At 41.7% G+C, this 24360-nt stretch overlaps 1 protein-coding gene across 1 annotated transcript; it reads left to right on the top strand.

Moving 5' to 3' along the window:
• Nucleotides 1-1455: 1455 nt before the first annotated feature.
• Nucleotides 1456-23724, top strand: BDH2 (3-hydroxybutyrate dehydrogenase 2). The gene is made up of 10 exons (XM_082728998.1): nucleotides 1456-1632; nucleotides 4550-4641; nucleotides 5538-5616; nucleotides 7762-7858; nucleotides 9434-9542; nucleotides 15464-15524; nucleotides 16482-16595; nucleotides 19881-19939; nucleotides 20485-20577; nucleotides 22603-23724. Exons 2-10 carry the CDS (start codon nucleotides 4570-4572, stop codon nucleotides 22654-22656), a joined length of 738 nt encoding a protein of 245 aa, XP_082585124.1. The 5' UTR covers nucleotides 1456-1632; nucleotides 4550-4569; the 3' UTR covers nucleotides 22657-23724.
• The last annotated feature ends 636 nt before the right edge of the window (nucleotides 23725-24360 follow it).

Raw genomic sequence — 24360 nt, forward strand, 5'->3', positions numbered from 1 at the left:
CATCATTAACACTTATTAAGTACAAATGTAACAAATGGTGTGCTGGTAGTTGTGAGTGCCTGGTCATTTCTCCTCACATGCCTGAGCCAGGTGCTATGTTTACCTTCTTTACAGAAAAGGAAACTGGGCCTTGGAGAGTTAAATGATTTACTGAGCTAGTGAAGAATGGGGGACTTATCTTACTGCACAGCGTTTCTTCTGAACCACCATGCCTGTTATGAGTATACTTCGCTCCAAAGACAAAAAACTTGGGGAAAATGTAATCCAAAGAAGTTACTTTTTCTCACCTAAGAATTCCAATGGGGGACATGCCTGAGTGGTTCAGTGGATTAAGCTTCTGCCTTCAGCTCAGGTCATGGTTCCATATCCTGGGATCAAGGCCCACGGCAGGCTCCCTGCTCATCAGGGAGTCTGCTTCTCCTCCTCTGCACCCCCACCCACTGCTTGTTCTCTCTCTTACTCTCTCAAGTAAATAAATAAAATCTAAAAAAAAAAAAAAAAAGAAGAAGAATCCCAGAGGAGTTAGTCTAAGGCTGTGGCACAGAGGCTGTCTTCAAGGAATCAGGTTCCTTTCCTTATCCTGCTCTGTCCTTGATAGGTGCCTCTGACCTCCTGCCAAGTCACACAATTGCTGCCATGTCCCAAGACAGATCCACATTCCAGGAAAAAAGAAGGGAAATCTTTAAAAGGAGCTCTACCTTTCTATCCAAAAGGAAATCCTCCACAACTAGCATTTCATTGGCCAGCTCTAGCAACAAAGAAGGCTAGGAATGTGAGAGTTTTTTTGTTTTCTGGTCTTTATAAAATAAAAGACAGGGGAAAGTGTGGTGGGTAGATGTTGAGTGAACCAACGAAAACAATACATGTACAAAATAACCTACGCAACCACTCTGCTCAATTATACACCTGCTATAGTATGACTTAATAAGCCTAGTACACATGACCTAGTTTTTTTCAATCTGTACTGTCCGTTCTTTTCGACTAAACTTGATTTGTTGCTCTTACCCAACATGTTCCCTTTCAGGCCTCCACGTTGTAAATCTCAGCGTTACCTGGACCCTGCCCCTCCATGTACTCACAGTGCCTGCACCCCGCCAGCAAATATGAACAAGTATTAGAAGACAAAGAGTGTGACAAAACAACCATAACTATACCTTAAACAGAAGGGAATTTTTATTTCTCTCCCTCAAAACAATCTTGGTGAAGGGCCAGGAAGGAAGGCTCCACTATCTTAAATGACCTAGGGTCCTTCTATGTCACTGACCTGCTGTCTTCCAAATGATGTTTCTGACTCATTAAGTTTTTAATATCCTAGAACAGCACAGAGTAGGCACGAACAAACAACAAAGACTTGGATTAAAGTGACGTAAATTATTCCCATTTCCTAAGTAAGCCCCTGAGGGGCGCTTCCATTTTTCACCTTCTCCTTGGAGTCGGCCGTTCTACCAGAGGTCCACTAGATGGCAGCACACACACGTATAGTAAACAAACGTGAGCCTCCTTTTCTTAAAACTGAAGGAAACTACAAATCCCGGCGTGCATGATGAGCCTGACTTGCTTCTGCACAAAGGTCTCATCAAGTCTGTGGCTGGCCCAGGGATCCGGAGGACGACATCCACTTGCTGCTCTAAAGTAAGATTTCCTAATATTTTTTAAGTTACACTTCAGACTGGGGGGGGGGGGGGGGGCTTCGATTTGCTTTGCTCTGCAGGGTCCCTATTTCAAGATTAATCTTAGCAGTTAGATCAAGATAAGGGTGTGTTTTTGACAAGTTTGAAACTCTGGTATAGCTAAGTTTCTCAATGTGGCTTTCACGTGGGATTTATGGAGAGTTGCCTCATTTTACCGTTTCAGGTCGCGTCTGCACTCACTTTCCCAAATTCATTTTAGTTCGATAGTATCGTCTCTTGTAACAGTAAGGATTTGTCCCCAAAATTTGGTTCCCGAGAGGCAAGGCCGGCGAGGGAGAGGTCTCAGAGCGAGCGAGGCGGCCGCTCCGTGCTGGAACGGTGGTTCAGCAAGCGCGTCTCCGGGCGCCCCAGATTTGTGGGGGAACCTCCGGTGCGCGCCTTCTGTGTCGGGCGCCTCCGGCCGGCGGTGACGGGGTGCGAAACAAGAGCTTCCTGAGACACCGTGCCCACCATGCCCTCGATCGGGGCGCGGGCGGGCCGGTGGGTATCGGAGTCTCTTCTATCCCTCAGCTCTCGGCGTGTTTACAGTGCAAATGGGTCACTCGCGTAAGAATAAAGAAAAGCGAAAAAACAGCGGGACTCCCTGGCATCCTCCCGGGCTCTGTAAACGTCGGCCTCCCGGGCACCTCACGAGCGCAGACTCACTCCGAGGACTTCGGGGAAGCTGCAAGCAGGTCCCCGGAGCCGCTTGCTGGTGGGGCCCTCTGGGAAGCAAAACTCCAACCCCCGATTAAGCTCGCCCCGCGTTACGAGAGGAGAGGCTAGGGTGGGAGGAAACGAGAGACCCGGCCGTGGGATCCCGAGGCAGGACCACGCACCGCGCGGCTGGGAGCGAGGGCCGCTGGCTGGGCGGCGCAGGGGCGGGAGGGTCCCCGAGGTCTCTGTGTCGCGCAGAAGGGGTCCTGGAACTCGCGCCCTGGCCTCCGCGCGGCCGCGTGCGGACCTAGAGCGCGGGAGGGCGTGCGACCCGCGAGGTCTTCTCTTGCACGTGCAACCCGGAGGGCTAGGTTTGAATTCACAGCCCGGAGACAAGGGGAAGACCACTTAATCCTTCTGAAGGTAGTGCACGGGTGACCGGACTCAGTCTCCACCTGAAACACGGCTGTCGCCCAGCCCGCTCTCCGTCTCCTTCCTCCCTGCGATTTTCACCCGCCCTTCAGGCCACAGCACAAGCTCCCAAGGAAACCACCCGTCCCCGGGGTCTGCCCCACAGTGGTCTTTCTAAAATACGTGTCAGTTCGTGTCACACTCTTTCCATCATTCCTTTAATCCCATTGCCGACAAGAGTAACTGGCGCCTCGGCATTCCGAGCTTAGATAAAGCATGGAGGCTTGGTTACAGCAGAAAGCCAAGGTTGGCTGGGGAGAACAGACATGGGTTCAAAAAGAAAGGACTGGATCATGTGAGTTCTCTAGGCAAGACCAGCTACCTATCTGTTCTTTATCAGGCAGGTAATTGAGCAGGGTGATTGTGTAGGTTATCTTACATGGCCCATTTAAGGGGGCTCGCTCCCCCCCCCACCAGCTTTTCTCTTTTTAGAGAATAGAAAACAAAACTCTCAAATTCCTTGCCTCTGCTGCTAGAGCTGGCCTGTGAAATGAGGGTTGGAATTTCTAAGGAGGGCTTCCTTCTTGAATAGAAAGTGAGGACTCCTCTGGAAGGCTTTTAGTTTCCACCTTTTTTTTTTTTTTCCTGGAATGGGGATGTGATGACTTGGGACAAAGCAGCCATTGTGTGACTTGTTGTGAGATCATAGGAACCCATTAAGGATAGTGGGGTGAGAAAATGTACTCAGTTCCTTGAAGAAACCCTGAGTTGATCATCATTTGACCTTAACTACCCCAACCTCATCATGAGGCATTCCTCTCATCCTGAAAAGCTACCGTCCAAGATCCAAATATCTTTCTTTTTTTCAGATTTTATTTATTTGGCAGACAGAGAGAGCAAGCACAAGAGGGCACAAACAGTGGGGGAGCTGCAGGCAGAGAAAGAGGGAGAAAAGCAGGCTCCCCTATCAGCAGGGAGCCCTATGAGGGGCTGGATCCCAGGGCCCTGGGAACATGACCTGAGCTGACAGCAGACACTTAACCAGTTGACTGAACCACCCAGGCATCCCAAGAACCAAATACCTTATGCGTATCTTATTTCCCCAGGTCAGAATTCCTCAGTCCTCTGTTCTGAAAATTACTGCTGGTATCTATTAAAATTCAAGTAAATGCTTAAACTTTAAGAGAGGATCAGCAGCGTTGTGGGGTGAAATCTTACATAGCAAAGGAGTCAGGAGGCCTGAGTTTAGTTCTCACTCTGTCATTAACTGGGTCTGCGACCTTAGGAAGTCAAATCAGTTTTCTCATCTATAAAATAGGAATATTGGACATGATTTGATTTTCCAGCTCTTTTGTTCAATGACTCTCTGAGGCCAACCATGAAATCTTTCCAGTGACAAGGAAAAGCCAGAGACAACTGATAGTGCAAACCCCAAGAAAAGATACAGCAGAGAAATTGAGAAGCAGCCCCCACTAGCAAGGACACATATAACACCATAGCAGTTTGTATAGGGACGGTGGGGACAATGGTGATGCTAGTGAGGGGAAGGACCCTGCCTCTGCTATGTCAGTATCAGATGCTGTCTTCTCTAAGTCCTCAAGAAACCAAATGGTGGATTAAAGTCCAATATCAGTTATCACTTCAATGGGTTATGCTAAATGTTTTCTATATACTAAGCTAGGTATCTAGAGTCAGCATTCATGGAGAATTCAGATGACAGGTCATTACGTTCTTAAAGAGTTCATCGAACTGTTGAATCTAGAAGTCACTGCACAGGACTATATACTAAGCCATTACACACATGTGTCTAGCTTAAACTGCAGGCTCCGTTATGGGTCGCCTTGATGGGAAGGTCATCGTCGTGACAGCCGCCGCTCAGGGGATTGGCCGGGCAGCCGCCTTAGTAAGTTATTATCTGTTGTTTGCTTACTAGCTTTTGAGGTATTGAATTATGTGGACAGATCCTGTAGCTATTTAATTCTGCTCTACTTTTTTTTTTCTTTTTTTCAATTTTGTGTTTCTGTTGTCCTAAGTTACAAAAAGAAAAGTCGCTATCCCTCACCCTGGGCAGATGAAGGAATGAACACGTCACATGTTTATTATGTGACATTACTGGTACCTTTTGACTCTGAGAGACTTCTTTCTGTGCTCAGTTTCTGTGCATTATGATATATTTGCTGCAGGGGCCCTACCAGAATGCATAGCTTTCTGAAATTATGGCAGTTCAAGTACAGGACTCTAGAATTACAAGACTACCAGATTACCTTTACCTTCCAATTTATGTCAACTTCTTGCACATTATAACCCCCACCTGAGCTAATTAATGCACTTATGGTATAGTCGTATTAGGTATGGTTTGACATTTATGAAAACAGTAGTATACTCTTAGGTGAAAAAGTATTGAAATAACCCGTTTTCTCTTATTACTTGGAATATAATAGGAAATGGAAAATAGTAAGAACTTGCTCAGAAATGAAGTACAGGCTATCACATCACAGAATAGTATTTTGAAAGGTGTCAGTAACAGAGTCCTAGTTTTTAAAAACACGATTTTATTTGATAATGCTTAAAGGGAAAAGCCAACTGACAAGCACAATGTATGTCATGTTGTTCTAATTAATGATAAAAACAGTAACAATGGGAAAGGTGAAGTGAGAATAGAGAGCTTGAAATTCCACCTATTTTATAAGGAAAACAATGAAAATAAGATGAAGAGGGAAAGGCTAACTGACTTTCTACTCACAAGAATGGAATCAAATCAAATAAACAAAGAATTTACTTGCACATTGTGTCTCCCAGGCTTTTGCAAGAGAAGGTGCCAAAGTCATCGCCACGGATATCAATGAGTCCAAACTTCAGGAACTTGAAGAGTGCCCCGGTAAGCAAGTTGACAGTGTGAACTTGGGATTCAGGTGCTGAAAGAAAATTCCTTAGCTACTTAGTTACACTGGCCTTCTCTTCAGAGCCTGATTCCCTGATATCCAATCCATACTGTGCGAACCCACAAAAATCTATATATTTAAATGTATAAGCAACATTTTGAGATGTATACCTAAAATATTTTTTTCTGAAACATGTTGAAAGATTCAGTACTCAGTGACAAAATAACACGAAAATTTAACAGTTGCTAACTTTTTTTAAGTAAACTCTAGCCCAACATGGAGCTTGAACTCATGATCTTGAAGTCAAGAGTTGCACGTTCTACCAACTGAGCCAGTCAAGTGCCCCTGTTAATGTTAGCTTTTTTTAAAATGATTTTATTTATTTATTTCTCAGAGTGAGGGCACAAGTAGGGGGAAAGGTAGAAGCAGGCTCCCTGCTGAGCAAGGAGCCCAATGCTGGACTCAATCTCAGAACCCTGGGATCATGACCTGAGCCAAAGGCAGACGCTTTAGCAACTGAGCCACCCAAGCATCCCTTACTGTTAACATTTAATGATGACTTTCCATTTGAGTGCCTCTCTGTGAGGGAAGCACTGTCCAATAGAAACATGATGTCAATGTTGATGTCAATGATGACTGTCAATTTTTGTAGTGGCTACATTTAAAAAGTAAAAAGACACAAGGGACATTAATTTTAATAATATATTTCTTAGGGGCTCCTTAGTGGCTCAGTTGGTTGGGTATCTGCCTTCAGCTTGGATCATGATCCTGGAGTTCTCGGATTGAGTCCCGCATCTGCCACCCTGCACAGCAGGGAGCCTGCTTCTCCCTCTTCCACTCCCCCTGCTTGTGCTCTCTCTCTCTCCCCTTGTCAAATAAATAAATAAATAAATCTTAAAATAATAGTAATAACAATAGATTTACTTAATTCAATATATCTAAAATATTATAATTTTTACATACACAGTATAAAAAAGTTACCAATGGAATACTTTACATTTTTATACCAAATCTTTGAAATGTACGTGTACTTTACACTTCCAGTACATTTCAGTTCAGACTATCTGCACTTCAGATGCTCAGTAGCCACAAGTGGCTAGTGGCTACCATACTGGAGATAGCTCAGCCGTAAAATCACGTGTCATGATGAGAAACTGTAAAAGATTAAGTTGTCTGGGTGCGTATTGCCCCTCACCGTACCACACTGAACCTAATCCCAGCATCAGAGGTCTTCTAGTGGCGTTACTCAGAAAGAAATCAGGACGTAGAAAGAAATCAGGACGTAGAACTCATTTGAAAGCTGTTTCAGCAAAGTAGAACTGGTTACATGATCAGATACAACTTAGTCCACTGAATTAGTTAACTGAATTAGACCGTGTTGAGTTACCATTTCAACAAGTCTAAGGGAAGCTGCTGTCCTAGAAAAGCAAGAAGCAAAGAAAGTTCTTCTGAAACTCAGTTTTAGTTTTCCCTTTCTTCATTTATAATCCTTCTTTTCTATATCCAAAACGGAAGAATAAAATAAACCATATAGTTTTAAAATCGTGAAAGTAACTGCTTCTTTCATTGAAGCATATTTGTTGGTTTAGGTTGGGGGGGGGGTTGTTTGTTTTTTTGGTTTTATTTTAGTAGCTAGTACAACATGTCTTTCTCAGACCCCATGCCAGATCTCTCATGGTTAGTGTTTCCATCTCTTCTTCTGGCCTCATGTTTCTTCTTGCAATTCAGTCCAGAAATAAGTGATGGTACCCATGACCGACAAAGTCATTTCTAGTAAATAGAAGAACTGACATAAAGGTAAAGGGCACAAACAGAAACAATCACTTCTCCCACCACCCCTGTCCTTCCGCTGGAGACAGAATTCAGGATCACTGTAGCAGTGATTCAACCTCTGGGGAAAGGAAGGGCTGGAATGGACCCACTTCCAGATGTTACTGCTGGCTTACAGAGGCATCTGATACAGAGCTCTAGATGGGGAGGACTGTAAGATTCTGAGATTCCTAAGACCCTACTAATGGCCAACAATCCTGTGAAGCCTAACTGGACAAATATTATAGTCTTTACACTTCAAAACAGCGAAATCTTCAAAGCTAACATTTTTATGAGTAAAGGTAAATCGTGTCTTTTGTTTTATTTTTCAGGTATTCAAATTAGGACCCTTGATGTCACAAAGAAGAAACAAATTGACCAGTTTGCCAGTGAAATTGAGAGACTTGATGTTCTCTTTAATGTTGCTGGGTAATGCACACACTTTAATTTCACTGTCCTTACAGAAAGTTTTCTCTTTTACTTAATGACATTTGGTACTATGGTGAAATGAGTCATCATGAACCATAATATATTTCTTAGGAAATACAGCTAGAGTTTAGACAGAATTTTTATTCCAAGATTCAGCAAGTGGACCAAGCCAGAGAAGTGGACATGGGCTGAGTCCTAAGGGGAATTAAGGTCTGCTCAAGAGAACTGGTAGTAATCCAAACCTGTTGACATTCTTAAGGCTGGTAATGCCTCACACTGGACGGGTTATGGATGTTCCACTAAGACGTATAAGATAAAATGAAAAACTGTTTTCCAGTAGATGTCTTTAAAACAAGTATATTTACCACAAACCAAGTACTCAGCCTATTGAAATGCAGGTGTTCCCCGTTTTTTGGCACAACCTTCCAGCCAGTCCTCTACACTGCCCAAGCTCAGGGTTTCTTACTGGAACAATGAGCCCCACCCAGCAAAAGAAGTTTCCGTGTTGCACTTCTGCATAGAGTGCAAAGAGAATGGCTTAATTGAACTTATTAGGGTGGTACCAACAGTTCTGAACCATGTGTGAATGAGAGGAGACTGGAACTGAAGCAGCCACACCGAGGACAGGCAGTGCTACTATTTCGCTACTCAGACGTAGCCTAGTAGAGGTGAGCCCAACAGACGTTTACACAGGAACTAAGTGACATTCCACTTTTCTTATGTTGTGTTGTATTTGTACTGCCGCATTGACAGAAAAATTCCAGAGCCTTCTAATATATTTTTGTTCTTCTTGCTAATCATGTTTCAGTGAAAAAAAAAAAAAGTCCATTTGTAGTTTGTCATACGTTACAATGTGTGGAAATTAAGTCAAAAAAAATTTATGATAATCTATTTTATAAACTGCTCATTCTTTATATGAGAATATACTGAGAGCTATCACAAAAAGAAAACCAGGAAAATTAGGTTTTGAACATCTATATATTAAATTTTCAGCAAGGTAAGAGGTATAGAAATAGAGCGTGTGGTTCTTGCTATCATATGAAAGATGAGCAGGTTATTTACGAGTGTGACTGGAAAAGGAGTAAAGGCTGCTTGAAGAGTTTGGGCTTTTTCTGCTTTGTTTACTTAATATGTTAGAACTGTATGATAGCAATATTACTTTGCAGCCCTGAGATTTGGAGACACTGGTTTTCCTTGCAATTTGATTTCCCTTTGAAAACACTAAATCTGTGTCACCAGAGGGCACTGTTGCTCTTGACATAGGAGTCAGGGCTGGCGTTCTAGTCTCACGTTTGTTTATCATTATTTCCTGTGCAGTTGCTGTCCAGCTTATGTTTGGTGGCCCCAAACCTCTGCCTTTCTTTTTTAAAAGAAAGATGTTTTCCAATAAATTTATTTAGATTAAGTTGGATACTCATTAACCTAATGTACTAAGTCATATTCCAAATTGTTAAAAATCTTCAAAAGGGAAGGTCAATGGCCTGAGTCAATATATGACAGTAAAATATGGTAAGGAAATGGAATACAGATCTTCTTAAATGATCACTTTTCCCCATTGATCAATCCTTCTTCCAGTTTTGTCCATCATGGAACCATACTGGACTGCGAGGAGAAAGACTGGGACTTCTCGATGAATCTCAATGTCCGCAGCATGTACTTGATGATCAAGGCATTTCTTCCTAAAGTAAGGACCACCACCACTAGGATAAGCACCACTGGATAAGTAGGCCTCCACACCGGGCACCCAGAAAGGGTCCTCGCATATGCCAAGCAGTGGCAGTAGCTATCATAATGACTAACCTGTACTGAACACTTATATCAAGCATTTAATATGAATTAACTCATTTAACCTTCCAGTTAAGAAATGGTCAAGAAATATTAAGCACTTTCTATTTGCAGGTCTCCATTCTAGGTGCAGAAGATCCATCAGAAAACTAAACAAAGTCCGTTCTCTAAGAGAGATCCTATTTTTGAGGAGTGAGACAGGATAATGGGTATGAGACATATAGCTTGGAGAGTGATTAGAAGTAATATGAAGAAGAAGCTAGGATCTCAGGAAAGTCCAGGAGGGCCTCTCTGAGAAGCTGGAATTTTCATAGAGTTCCAACTGAAATGAGGGTGCTAGCCATTCAGGCATGTGAGGAAGAGGGCCCCAGGGAGAGGGACAGCAAAGAGGCATGCAGGACCAGAAGAATGTGATGAGGTAAGTGCTACTTTATCACATCCACAGTACAAAGGATAAAACTGGGCAGTGAGATAACTTGCCCAAGGTCACATAACTAGCAAGTGGTTAGAGCAGGATCTGAACCCTGGAAGTTAGGCCCCTTTTCAGATTTCAGTGTCCAGGCACATGCTCTCAAGGTGGACGTACCACCATTGCTTTTCTGTTCTCTGAATATTCTTCTTGTTTTTAGGTGAGGCACAGAGGCACCAGAGAGGTGAGAGACAGTATATGCTAAAGAGAGAGCATTCCTCCTGGGTCTGCTGCCCTAGAATTCCACAGCCTTCACACAACTCATCAATGTTTTTCATTTTATTTTAGAAACAAGTGTTAAATGCCTTTTGATATAAAGCACACACTAGGTGTTCTGGGGGGAGGGAAGAGTAAATAGGAAAAACAATGAGTTCAAATGACCTTACAAGCCAGTAGTAAGCCAACTGCACAAGCTCAGACGATGAAGGGGCAGACTCAGAACAGAACCAGTTCAGTCCAAGATTGCCAACAGAACCCTAGTGAAATACAGAGGAGCCATTCTTGTCTTTCAGCCCAGCCGGATTAGATGACAAACATGCTGAATGCTGCCAGCCCAGCACAGAGAAGAGCTTTTTTAATGGCAAGGCAGGGCTGATGCTTTGCTCTGAACATTCAACCTAATGTTAATTAAGAAGGATGCAGATGAACATTAAAAGGGAAGTTAGGAAAAATTGACTTAGAAACAAAGAAATTTGTTTTAATCTGCTTGTTTAGCACCTAAAAAGGATCTCTCAGTGGGTCCATAGGATGTTGACTAGCAATTTTTTTTTAATATAAATCTCATTTTTTCTACTTACTTAGAGTTCATGAGAATATGCTATTTGGAACATGGATTATTTTTTGAAGACTGATTCTAAGATATGGGAAAGAAGCAGAGGCTATAGTAAAAGGAGAAAGCTTAGGTCACAGTCACACCAACATAACCAGCCTCCTTCATGTCTGGAATGCTTTACAAATATGAGTGAAGGCAGCAAGGGTGAGGTATGGTCCCATGGAGCTAAAATGTATACTTGTCAGTAAGTGTTAACTTTTGAAATAGCAAACACTAACTTGCAAATTTGTGAGTTTACCTATGATTGAAAGCATCTTAACAGTAATCTATATAAGCAGTAACACCCATTTATTTTAAAAAGTCCCAAGAGATATTAATGACTAGGATAGGCAGGATGAAAGTGACAGTAACCAACCTGACCCCAGATTTCGGACTCTGGCATCACAGCCTGAACTCTGCCCCTCCTTCACTGTGTGCCTTGGGAGATGGCACTTGTTCTCTATTTAAAATGAGAGTGAGGGCGCCTGGGTGGCTTAGTTGGTTGGACGACTGCCTTCAGCTCAGGTCATGATCCTGGAGTCCCGGGATCGAGTCCCACATCGGGCTCCCAGCTCCATGGGGAGTCGGCTTCTCCCTCTGACCTTCTCCTCGCTCATGCTCTCTCTCACTGTCTCTCTCTCAAATAAATAAATACAGTCTTTTAAAAAAAATTTTTTTTTAATTAAAAAAATAAAATAAAATGAGAGTGAGTAATTACATGATCCCTTCCAGCTCCAATGGTCTGGGATCCTCTGGGTTCAATTACTATGATGCACATTTCCAGGTTAGAACTTTCAGGTGGCGGGGGGGTGGCGCCTGGGTGGCTCAGTGGGTTAAGCCTCTGCCTTCAGCTCAGTCACGATCTCAGGGTCCTGGGATCGAACCCCACATCGGGCTCTCTGCTCATCAGGGAGCCTGCTTCCCCCTCTCTCTGCCTGCCTCTCTGCCTACTTGTGATCTCTCTCTCTCTCTCTCTCTGTCAAATAAATAAATAAAATCTTTAACCAAAAAAACAAAAAAAAGACTTTCCAGGGGAAGCCAGTATTTAGAGTCCAGGCAGATCTGAAAAGTCAGGTGGTCAGAACAAAGAAACACTTTTGGAAATTTTTGTTCATGGGTAGACGTACTGAAAATCATTCCAGAACTGGAATATGAGTCAAGAGGCAAAGAACAATTTTAAAATACTCTAAGAAGAGGTCAGTGCAAAATCCAAAGTCAGGGAAATCTTGGCTATGTGAAGGTTTCTCTCCTTTGTTGTATCTTAGAAGACTCTTAGCACATAGAAGTGCTTCGTCAAGTATTTGTTGAATCAATCAATCAATCTAGGTTGTCAGTCCAGGAAAAGGTCAGACATGGACTCACCAAAGACCCAGGTTTAGGAGCTGAGGTCAGTGGGGACAAAAAGCTGGGTCAGGGTAGGACTAGTTGATCTAGTTGATGTACAGTTCGAGGGAATTTTCAGAGCTCTTCCCAGCCTCTGCCTGAGTTTCTGGGAGGTGAATCCTACAGAGGATTCCCACATAGGAGGCATTTCACTTTATACAAGTCGTATTTGCCAGAGAGGGCTGTCGAGTGGGGAGCAAGGAAGAGCACCACATTCTACCAGTAGACACTGAGCCAGCGTTGAGAAGACTGCATGGAAGGAGGCGAGGACGGGGCTCGAGAACCAGCAGACAGACCTGGTTGAATGGATGGCACAAGTGTTGGGGCAGCACTAAGATCTCCTAGGTGACTCTATTCTAAAGTTTTGCCTGAGGAACTGCTGCATTTCAGAAGATGAGAGGCTGAACTTATTTAATAGTTCATCTTTATACATCCAGTTGGAGTCTATGTGTCCTATAGGCATTAAAAATGGGTTACATATGACAACGATAGCTCAGTAAAATGAAAAAAAAATTAAAAAATGTAAAAATGGGTTATTTGCAAAGTTGGATACTAAAGAATAATAAGGCTTTGTTTTCAAGCCTGCACTTATTCTCCTGGTCTTTTTTATGAGGACCCCATTTCATTATGATCCTCTTTATCACATAACTAAGCAAGTTGGGTTCAATATTTTCATGGCTACTGCTGTCTCTGACCTGGATGGGTCGCCTCAGCCCCCCCTTCCACCCTTTAATCCAACACAATGCCTTAGCTTGTTTTAGACTCTCTGCTCCAGAGTGCAAATGGTAACTAAGTATCAAAACAGAAGGGAGGAGAATACTATGGGGAGACCTCTGGTCCCCGGAGGAAGCTCATTCTGGACCACTCAGTTACTCACCTCCATTCCTGCACCTCTGTGTCTGAAAGCTGCTAGAGCAACTCACCCCAGCAAAAGCAACTTCTCTCTCTACACTGACGGCTGAGACACTTTCTTTTTAGAAACTGTTTCCTTGACTCTGATGGCCCATCGTGTCCCAATTTTCCTTCCTCTGTTCTCTGGAGTGGTCTTCCATTCCCTCTGACCAGCTGTTTTTCCCCTTTACCACTCTCAGTGTCCACCATCCCTTCTTGTTCTTTATGGTCATCCTCCAAGCCTCTGATTTCAATGAGAAGGTAACGCCCATTGGGCAGGGATTCTCTCCAGCTCTTGCTTCTTCCCCCAAAGCATTCATGGGTCCACATGCCCCCAGACATCCCTACATGCCCTGGAAAACACACATACATGTTATACTTAAGTATAAATTCATCTGAAAACATTGTTAATTCATAGCAATTTTTTTTCATTCATTATATTATTCCTTTAGGTCTGGGGCAGAGTCCAGCAACCTGCACTTTACACTAGCATCCCAGAGTGCCTGCATGGCACAGTCGGCCAAGTGTCTGATTTCAGCTCAGGGCATGATCTCAATGTTTCGAGATCCAGTCTCTTGTAGGGCTCTGCACTCAGCAGAGAGTCTTAAGCTTAAGATTCTCTCCCTCCTTCTACGCTTCCCCTACCCATGAGCTCTCTAAATTAATTAATTTTAAAAAGAAGCTTCCACCCCAAGAGATTCTAATTCATCCCAGTGTAAGGACCACCTACTGTATACCACATCTAGGAGGACAAAACAGCCGCAGACCCTCCCCTTCAGACCTTTATTTTCACTGGTGGGCTCAGTGGGATTGTTTCCCAAAGACGGAGCACCCAGCAGGGTTAGGGGTGAGTTTATATGGTTACCAGTGATGGGGGATGGTAACAGGACGTTTTTCACAGTCTCTCAGGGCCAATTGGCCCCCTTTATGTGGAAGTATAATCTATATGGAAGCATCTCAGGAGAGTGCTAAATCATCCCAGGGGACTTGTTTTCTTTTCTTAACTAAGCAGGGCAGCCATTTGGTCTTTTTCTGTCTCAGCAGGAGCAATGGAGAGCAGTGGACAGTAAGGGGCTGAGGCCCGGGGGTCTCTATCCACCTCATATCCCCCCTCTTGATGATTGGCAGAGGTATCCTAGAGATCATCATCAACTAGATTTAAGGGACCGTATCCTTGGAAGGCAAGGATACGGGCAGTCCTGTGTTGAGAGATGGTAATTTCTGATGAAACAGACGAGGCTGTTGAGGAGACAATTCTGAGGGAGGTGTTCTTAGGAAACACTCCTTCATTGAGGGAGGCAGGCCTCACTGTGTGTAACCCTTCACCATATCCTGCACTTACTACCTCAGCTCTCTCCACCTCTGTTGCCCACAGACATTTCTGCATCTCTGTCAGCTTCCAGTGGGTCTCCTTGACGTAGTGCCACAGTAGTCTTAGTATTCCCCAAATGCAAACATGCCTCTGCTCTGCATTAAACCCCTCATTGTCACCACCACACTGCCTTCAAGGTAAGGCCCAAATTCCTAAATTTAGTCCCCAACGGCCTCAGCAGCCTCATTCCTCCCATGCTCGACATTCCAACCAGACCCATCCCTTCGTCCCAGCTCCATGATACAGCCTTTATACATGTGGTTCTTCCTCCTTAAAACACATTTCTCTTTTATTTTTCTGACTAATGCCCTGGTTTTCAAAACTCAGGCCACCTCTTTCCTCTTTTGGATTCCTCCTCTGAGTGTCCCGCAACCTGGATTGGTCTCTCCCCACCCCCCTAATCCCCCTCTGTGGAGGCCTCTGCTGTCTGTTGCCTGATAGTGGTTGTGTCAACCCCTCCAGTCTGCAGGCAGCTGTCTACAAGCAGGGAGTGTGTGGTTTATCTTCCAAACTCCTGGAACTAGCACATATCTGATCATAGTAGGTCTTCAACAAACATGTGTCAAGGTAAGAGTTTTCCAACAACAAGAATACAAAGTAATGATTAATGTTCATTAACTTTCCATTTAGCTCAGAGCTCCTTGGTCTTGCCGACGCTCTTGTGCCAAAGGAAGGCGGTAATCCCCCTGGGAAATGTTCCTGCCAGTGAGTGCGTGAGCATGCCACCCTCTCCCAGTAATGACTGGGTGGCACTGTTAAGACTGCTTAAGAGCACTTCATGTTAATAGCTAATAAGATGCTTCTGCAAACCATAAGTAAATGCAAATCTTTTAAAGAGGTCATATTTTTATCTTGCAGAGTAGCATTTTTTTTTAATTTGTTTTGTTTTGGCAGATGCTTGCACAGAAATCTGGCAACATTATCAACATGTCGTCTGTGGCTTCTAGCATCAAAGGTAGGTCTGTCTTCCTCTGGGAATCACGATGCACAGACTCCCATAACTTCACGATCTATGGATTTTCACAAATAGCATTGATTATAAAGCCCACACATAATTTCAAAACCACTTTTTTAAAAATTGGTATTATGTTCCTTACTGTCAATCCTTTTTGCTTTCACTGTAAGCCAATCGTAAAAAATGAATTTGTTTTATTTGCTCTTCTTTGTATTCCTTCTAATGGATATGGAAATGAAAATCAAGCTGGAAGAAAGAAATATTTGTCCATTTAATTAACCAAAAAAATGTATTGAACACTATGTGCACCTCATGGTCCAAAAGGGGGAGAGTCAGGCAAATGCATGTCTTCTGTAGTGTGATAGTATTACCACACGGGTTTGTGCAAAGTGCTGGCACGATACGGGGGAGTCCTTTACAAAGTCAGCTGATCTGGGCCCTAAACAAGTCAAGTCCATGAGCCAGAACTGTGGTGCCAAGTAGAAATGACGTCACAGTCTGGCAGATGATTTGCGAGTTTCAAATGAAAGCACTACTGCTGAGGTAGCGTCCCTTCTCTGCACAAGAATGCACGGGAAGCCCGCCCAAGACAGGAAGGCAAAGAAAGGGTGGGCCTCTAGATTTTTTGGACCGGTTTGTTCTGTTGTTCTTTCCCCGGATTCTCTTTTGGAATCTGCCCAAGAGTACTGCCCACCAATGATGAAAACCTAAGACCACTGCTGTCCCCTACGTGTGGGTTCTCAACACTTCAGTCTCGACCGAGTTGTGCCAAGAATGATACTATTTTCCCAGAAATTCCAGAAACCAGCCCTCTTCAGGGAGAAAATCTGATACCAAATTTTTAAATGGGAATGGGAAGAAGCATGACAGGGGCTACTGGGGACAGTTATTTATGTTCCCTTTCTCAAGGGGACGGTTGTTTTGTTCTTTCCATTGTTGCCTTCCTTTCACCCTCAGGAGTTGTGAACAGATGTGTGTACAGCACAAGCAAGGCAGCTGTGATTGGCCTCACAAAGTCCTTGGCTGCAGACTTCATCCAGCAGGGGATCAGGTGCAACTGCGTGTGTCCAGGTGAGGTGGGCACCACAGGACGGCACACCTGTCCTTCCTGACACCCTGGCTGCCACTGTGAAACCTATCCATGGAAGCTTGTATACCATGTTATATTGTATCCTGTCATTGAGGAAAAGCTCAAATGGAAAAGGGTTTAGGCTTATTAAGGTAACAGTCCAACAGGACTGCCTGGGTGGCTCAGTCAGTTAAGCATCTGCCTTCAGCTCAAGTCATGATCCCAGAGTTCTGGAATTGAGCCACAGGACAGGCTCCCTGCTCAGTGGAGAGTCTGCTTCTCCCTCTCCCTTTGCCCCTCCCCGCTCTGGTGCTCTCTTTCTCTCTCTCTCAAATGAAATAACATCTTTTAAAAAAATAGATAAGAGTCCAACAGTGGGTTGGGAATGAGATACTTAGTCGGACTGTACCATAGATGCAAGGGGTTTAAGTGGTATTCATGTGTGTAGAACAATTCCAAATCTCATGGCCAAGACACGTAACTGGCCAGAGCTTCTTGTTCTGCAAGCAGACCAGAGATGACCTTGTCAAGGGGAAGCCAAAAAGTAGACCATGCTCGCAGGACCACAGGAAGAAAGAGCATCCTCCCAGGACACAGGGAGCTACTGAGTCTTGTCAATCACCTGGGGCGAGCCATAAATAAAAAGGAGAGATTAACACCTTCCTTGATGCTATCAAAAGAGGATCAGCACACTGTGGCCTGCAGGAGGAATCTGGCCCACCTCCTGTGGAGTAAAGACAGTCATAGTCTGAGACGTCCCATTGAGTTTGCATACATATTGTCTATGACCATGTTCCTGCTTCAAAGGACCAAATAAATGGTTCTCAAAGCAAAATTATTCCCTATCTGGCTTTTTATCAAAATGTAGGCTGACCTCCCATTGAAAAGAAAGAAGAAAAGCAGAACTTACTAGATAAGATGTTCAATCTCTCCAAACAAATGCATTCTGTAACTTACTTCATAGGAATAACTTACTTTCGTAATAACTGTGTGTTGTCTAGGAAGTAGATAGGCCCTTCCACTGGTTCCACTGACATAAATGAATACAGGGAGCCTAAGAAGAATTACTAACTTCTTCTCTGAAAAGGAATTAAATATCACATCTCCAGGATCAAAGCGACCCTCGGGTTTACAGCTGGTATTGGGGAGTTCAGGATTTCACGCTTATTTGTGGAATTTTTTGAAACCTAAAATGCATGCCAGAATTGGGGGAAAGAGTGGATGAGGAAAATTTTTGTCATTTGGAAAGTTCATACCAGCTTTTTACATATTCCACCATGCTCTCCCCTCAAGTGAAAAACCACTGATTTATCAGTTTGAAAGAGGAATACAAAACACCCTTCAAGCTACAGAATTTCCAGTTAAAGTGCTCTGTTTGATTTTTCTTGGACTAGAAAAGTAAACCTAGGTAACACCAAGAAAAAGGAGGATATAGTCAAGCCGGTTTCACTGGGTTTTAACATACCACTGGTGACACTTGGCTCTAGCTATTTTGGGTGCCATTTACCCAGTGGAATAAATGGCAAAATGACTTGGAAAATGTGGTTGTTTGAGCAGCTGGACTTTTCAGAAGACTGGAAAATATATTATCAAACTGTCTGGAACAAGGAACTAGCTGTGACTCAAGAGCCAGTCACAGAAGAAAACCTGACAAGGGATGAGTGTGTCTGGGGTGGCGCCAACAGCGGTAGAGTCACAACTCTTCCACCAGGTTCGTGTAGACTGGCGCACGCCATGTCAGTCTGTGCCGTGACACAGGAGACTCAGCACAATGGAATTAAGTAGAAAGCTGGCTCTGTGGTTCCATTTAATAGCCATTAAGAGCAGCCGTATGAAAGAGATGATGCTCACTTGTCTGAGCAGGGGGGAAGGTACCAAAGTTGCATTTTAAAACTGGATTTTGAGGATAATGATATTGTTTAGTGAAGGCTTCGGGTGTCTTAAGCATACTGTTGGTAGGATCTTGGACTGTTAGGAGGCTATGGATGAGAGAAGTGAGGAAAATATTATTGGATGCGGAATCTTTTTATGTGGCTCTAGAACGTTTATCAGCACTATTGCCTGCAGTGATATGGAAGGTAGAAAATGTTCCTTTTTTTTTTTTTAAGATTTTATTTATTTATTTGACAGACAGAGATCACAAGTAGGCAGAGGCAGGCAGAGAGAGGAGGAAGCAGGCTCCCCGCAGAGCAGAGAGCCCGATGTGGGGCTCGATCCCAGGACCCTGGGATCATGATCCGAGCCGAAGGCAGAGGCTTTAACCCACTGAGCCACCCAGGCGCCCCTAGAAAATGTTCCTAATGAACCAGGTGACCCACTAAAGGCAGTTTTCCACCCTGAGGTCGAAAGGGCTGCCCGCTTCTGGCAGAATGTGAGAGGAGACAGGTAACCTAAAGAAAGGGTGTTAAACACAAAGGAGCTAGATAGAACTTCCTGAATGAAGATTCCCACCTTCTCCAGGGAAATGACAAATGATGCTAAAATTGAGAAACAGTTTCCTGGTAAAACCCAATGGCACTCTCAGGACCAGAGGGTATGACTCTAAAATAACTTGTTATAACCTTACATGTATCATGTGGTCAGCCCACCACAAAAAAAGGCCTTCTGAAGACAATTTGTAGATTACATAAATTAAGAAAAAAATTTGGGCAACTTGCTCTGTGGGAGCCTGAACTGAGTGGGATTTCTTAAATTTTAGCGTCATTCTTACTTTTTTTTAAATGAAATGATTTCAAATTATATTTTTTACGAGAAACATGAAACTATGTTTAAATATAGGAATTTGAAACCGGTGAATATAGGCAAGATAATCAGGAAAATGTAGAACCATCTTAATTACTGAGGACCACAACAGACATGGCACTGTCCCCAGGAATCCCCAGAGTGAACCTGACAGCAAAGAATGGCTTTGAGATCATGAAGTCATCCTGTTCTCTTGTACTGTGAAGCACTTATATGGATGTGTGGACATCTCAGGGTTGTTCTGAGACGTAACTGAGATAATACATGTAAAAGTGACTAAAATCCTTAAAGTGTCAGGTCAGTGTGCTGTGACTAAAATATGTCTTGGGAATGCTGGGCATTTCTTCCAGAATCCTTGCCTCATGTCACAAGGAATTATGATCTGTATTTTTAAATATCATAGAAAATGGAGGTGAAACTATCATTCATATTCATGGAAAAGGGTTTCACCGATTGTTGTATCATATGTAAAGGAAGTTTAAAGTTTGTCAATGTCTTTTTCAGTTTGAGTAATTAACCAAGCTGAATGTCCCCCTTTGATTTAGGAACGGTTGATACCCCATCTCTGCAAGAAAGAATACAAGCCAGACCAAATCCCAAAGAGGTATATCTATTTTAAATGTGTTTATATCATCTGGTTGAAAAATGTCCTCTTCCTTACCTAGAGTAGACAAATTCGTAGAGACAGAAGAGTGGCTGCCAGGAGGTGGTGGAGGAGAGAAGGGGGAGCTATTGATTAATCGGTATAGAGTTTCCATTTTGCAAGATGAAAATAGTTCTAGAGATCTGTTGCATGATAATGTGAATGTACTTAACACTACTGAACTCTACACTTAAAAATGGTTAAGATGGTAAGTAACATACTATGTGTATTTTACCACAGTTTCAAAAATTAAAAAAAAAAACCCACTTCTTTAACTGATCTGATATAGTGTCTGTAGGTTTAAGCATAACACATAGTTTGAGTACCTTGGAAGTCACTTAGTCCTACTTGGCCCATAATGAATGAAATTAATGATATTCTCATTATAATACATGATTACTCAAGGTAGCACACCACTGGTACCTCTATAGACTCTTCTTGCCTTTGACCTTCAGAGTTCTCACTACACCTCATGTCACCGATACCTGGTATGTTTCTGGTCTTAGGCACGGAACGATTTCCTGAAGAGACAGAAGACTGGAAGATTTGCAACCGCAGAAGAAATAGCTCTACTGTGTGTGTATTTGGCTTCTGATGAAGTAAGCACTCTTCTTCCCAGGGAGTTCATTATCCTCACTTGGCCATGATTGGCTTATCAAAATAAGGTCACATTAGAGAGTTGCAACATACACTAAGAGGTTGCGCTTACAAGCTAGGGATCAGTTGTGATTTAATTTGCTCAAAGAAAGACCATGTGATCAGAGCCACCAATTCTTCCTCATTCAACTCTACATGTCACTAAATCTTGTAGCAAATGATGGGGAGGATAGAAAAAATTAAATTGCTCAATTTTATGAGAAACAATTGCTTTCAAATATTGTAATTGGGGAAAGCCTGATTAAACGTAAGTCAAGCAATGAACCTCCAAAATTATGAGAGCTTTAGGGGAAATGGGGAGAGAGTTCAACAGATGTAATTGTCTCTAGAAGACCCAGGATTGGCATCTGGTATTTTTAGTTTAGGAGACTCCTACTGGCTCTTTTTTCCTATGAATTCTTGTTTGTCATCACATATGGGAATTCCTATTTCTAGCTCTTTCCACTTTGCATTTATTTCATAACCAGTTTCTCCCTTAATAGCTATTGTATATATTCTTAAATGGCACAGAACTACGAAAGCAGAAACTACATTTATAAGGCATAGAGCACAAGAGAATCCCCCTCTGTTTTATGTTTGCGTATGACATGACCAGGGAACCGCCGTGTATGAGGAGAGAGGAAGAAAGGGACCCAGGCGGGAATAAGGAGGTGTGTTATTGATGCATGAGCTCTTCTTTACGTAACTTGGTACACACCAGGCGTTTGGTGAATGTGACAAATACAGTGGCTGAAATGTGTTACTGGCAGAAGCTACCACTTCTCAGATTTGTTAACTACAGTTTTTCGTAGCTGCGGGAATTGCTAAACAAATTACTAATGGAACAAGTTCATGGGCCTTTGTGGTCTCTTTGACTCTGTATCTACAGAAAGGCTTGTTTGATTTGGGGTGCTGCTGAGGAAAATGCCCTTGTTTAGTCAGATCTTAGGTTACCAAATACTTGGAAATGTTCTGGCTTGAAATGTGCAATAAAAAGATCTTTGGACTTTTAGAGGAACCCAGAGGATTCCTCTAAAAGTATGTATCAGAAAGCTTACTTTTTAAAAAAACACTTTGAGGATTTGGGGTCATTTCTTGGTAAAGTGCCTGATAACCCCTTAATTTATCTATAATATTTTATCAGTTTTCATAGGTTTAAAAATTTCTGTTCTCATACTATGAAGTCTTTCCTTCCTGTCTCTTCCATTGTCTCAGACTTTAGATAAATTTAAAAGTAAGAAAAGAAATTTAACATCCATGCTTAAGTTAAACGATTTTGAAACCCCTACCACAATGATCATTTCAGCTTTATTTCTTGGGAAAATGAAAGATTTTATGGAAAAAAAGCAATTTTTAAAATTCCCTTAGTTTTGTACAGATTTAAATATCTGAAACTAGTGTAGAATATTTTTTCATATTTTAATAGCTATAATAATATTATTCATATAAATTTGAAAACACATTTAGTGTGCTTTAGGAGATACATATCTATTTTGGAAATACCTATCTATTTTGATCAACTAAATATACAGTATTTTATATAAAAAATTCTGTTTGGTAATTGACACGATCACTTTATGACTGATGATGATGTTCAAAAATTTATTAATGTAATAAAACTCAGCTACTTTAGAATAGTTCTGAATTTTAAAATGAAAATGTGCTATTTTAGCCTATACTTTATCCTAATTTAGGGAGTGGCTGCATATCTCTAAACTTAATTTTCTGATTCTGAGACCAAATACCTGCTTAGAATGTGACATGTGCTAAAACACTAGCCAGAGGCCAGTTAACTCCAGATCTCAAGAACATGCAGCTGTTTCAAATCATCCAAAACTTAATTGACATTTTCCTAAAATGTTTGTTAGGTGAGTATGCCTATTACTATGAATACATTGTTTAGCTATCTCAGTCATGGGGAAATTGGAAAAAACACAACGTGTGTTAAACCTAGTAATTATTCTTTCTCCTTGTGTTTATCACTGCAGTCTGCCTATGTAACAGGTAATCCTGTCATCATTGATGGAGGCTGGAGCTTGTGATTTTGATCTCCTTGCTGGGAAGGAAGGCAGGCCCTTCCTGTCCACAGTGAACCTGGTTATGAAGAAAATTCACCCATCATGTCTTTCCTATTAATGGCATATTAATGAAAACAACCCCTTTTTAATGATGTCATTGTTCACGGGAGTCACATTCTTTAAATATATTAATCTTTTTCTAACCTCTTCTGAAATCATTGTAGAGAGATGACATAAAGGATAATGAACTCATTTCAAATGAATAGTTTTAAAATAAATGACAATTTGCAAGCATATAAAATGAAAATGTGAATATGTAAAATGGAAGGTTTTTAAGAAAAAGGTATTAATTTGTATTTTACTTCTATCTCAAACTATTCAACTATTTTGTACAATTCTGCATTGGTCTGTACATGGATACTAATTTTAAAATTTTCACCATTATAATGAATACAAAGTAGGAAGGAATTCAGTCAGCTTCAGTAACTTACATTAAAAGGAGTTTAGATTCAGAACTATACTATTGATCTGTTATATAAAAGAAAATAATCATCAAGTGTTTATGCTTAATGGATGTTATCACTCAAAATTTAGTACTGTTTTCTTAGCTTAAGTAAAAAAATCTTTCTTAAAATAAGCAATGATAATTAGTATGAGCCTAAGAAACTTATGATGAACTAGCAATATTATCAATTTGAGTGATATTTTTTAGGTTAAGTGTAGATTTTTTTTCACCAAATTCCTAGTTAATAGTAAAAGGACATGAAATTTAGAAACAGTCTCTGGATAAATAAATGTAAGTGATTCATATAACAGGAAACAAAATTAAAGAAAATAAAATTTTCAAGGGATAGGTGAAATAGATAAAGAGAATTAAGGAAAACAAACTTCCAGTTTTAAATAAGTCACAAAGATGAAAAGTACAACATAGGGAATATAGTTGATAGTATTGTAATAACATTGTATGGTGACTATACTTACCATGGTAAGCATTGAATAATGTATAGAACTATTGACGCAATAGTTGTACACCTGAACTTAATACAGCATCGTACATTAATTATAATTCAATTAAAATATGGTTACAAAGTTTTTGGGTTTGTTTTTTTTTTCCAAGAAAAAGCTTAAGCGGGGCACCTGGATGGCTGTTAGGAGTCTGCCTTCAGCTTTAGTCATGATCCCGGGGTCCAGGGATGGAGCCCTAAATTGGGCTCCCTGCTCAGTAGGAAACCTGCTTTTCCTTCTCACTATGCTGCTCCCTTTGCTTATCCTCGCTCTCTCTCTCTCTGTCAAATAAATAAAATCTTTAAAAAAGAAAAGAATAGAAAAGAAAAAGCGTAAGCAAATTCATGAATGATAATTTGATAAGAGATTATTGGGAAGAAATTTTTTCATATTCTTTTAGTTTTAGCATTTTATGTTTGTCTTTTGTTGCTACTTCAGAAGACTAAATGGTATTATGCACATATAGATAATAAATGAGCACTTAGTTTATTAATAATATTATCATAATCAAAATGCTGTAACTTCTCATCAGGTGAAGTGATGGAAGACTGAAGCTTTTAAGTGTATTATGAGGTACTTTCTGCTGTGAGCCAGTATACATGAGTATGTATAGCTATGACAAATGAATTCTAAATAAGCACACAATGAATTCTGCAAAATGAATTCTAACATTTAAAAAAAAAAAAGGCTTTCTCAGAGTTCTCTCAGCTAACTATAAACAAT

The sequence above is a fragment of the Mustela nivalis genome (genome assembly GCF_964662115.1).
Source record: "Mustela nivalis genome assembly, chromosome: 4".
Classification (NCBI taxonomy): domain Eukaryota; kingdom Metazoa; phylum Chordata; class Mammalia; order Carnivora; family Mustelidae; genus Mustela; species Mustela nivalis.

Excerpts from the sequence above, each read along its gene's own strand:
- BDH2 (XM_082728998.1), top strand. The coding sequence starts at position 4,570 with ATGGGTCGCCTTGATGGGAAGGTCATCGTCGTGACAGCCGCCGCTCAG. Across the intron at positions 5,617-7,761 it reads GGAACTTGAAGAGTGCCCCG|GTATTCAAATTAGGACCCTT; the intron begins GTAAGCAAGTTG and ends TTTATTTTTCAG. Across the intron at positions 9,543-15,463 it reads TCAAGGCATTTCTTCCTAAA|ATGCTTGCACAGAAATCTGG; the intron begins GTAAGGACCACC and ends TTGTTTTGGCAG.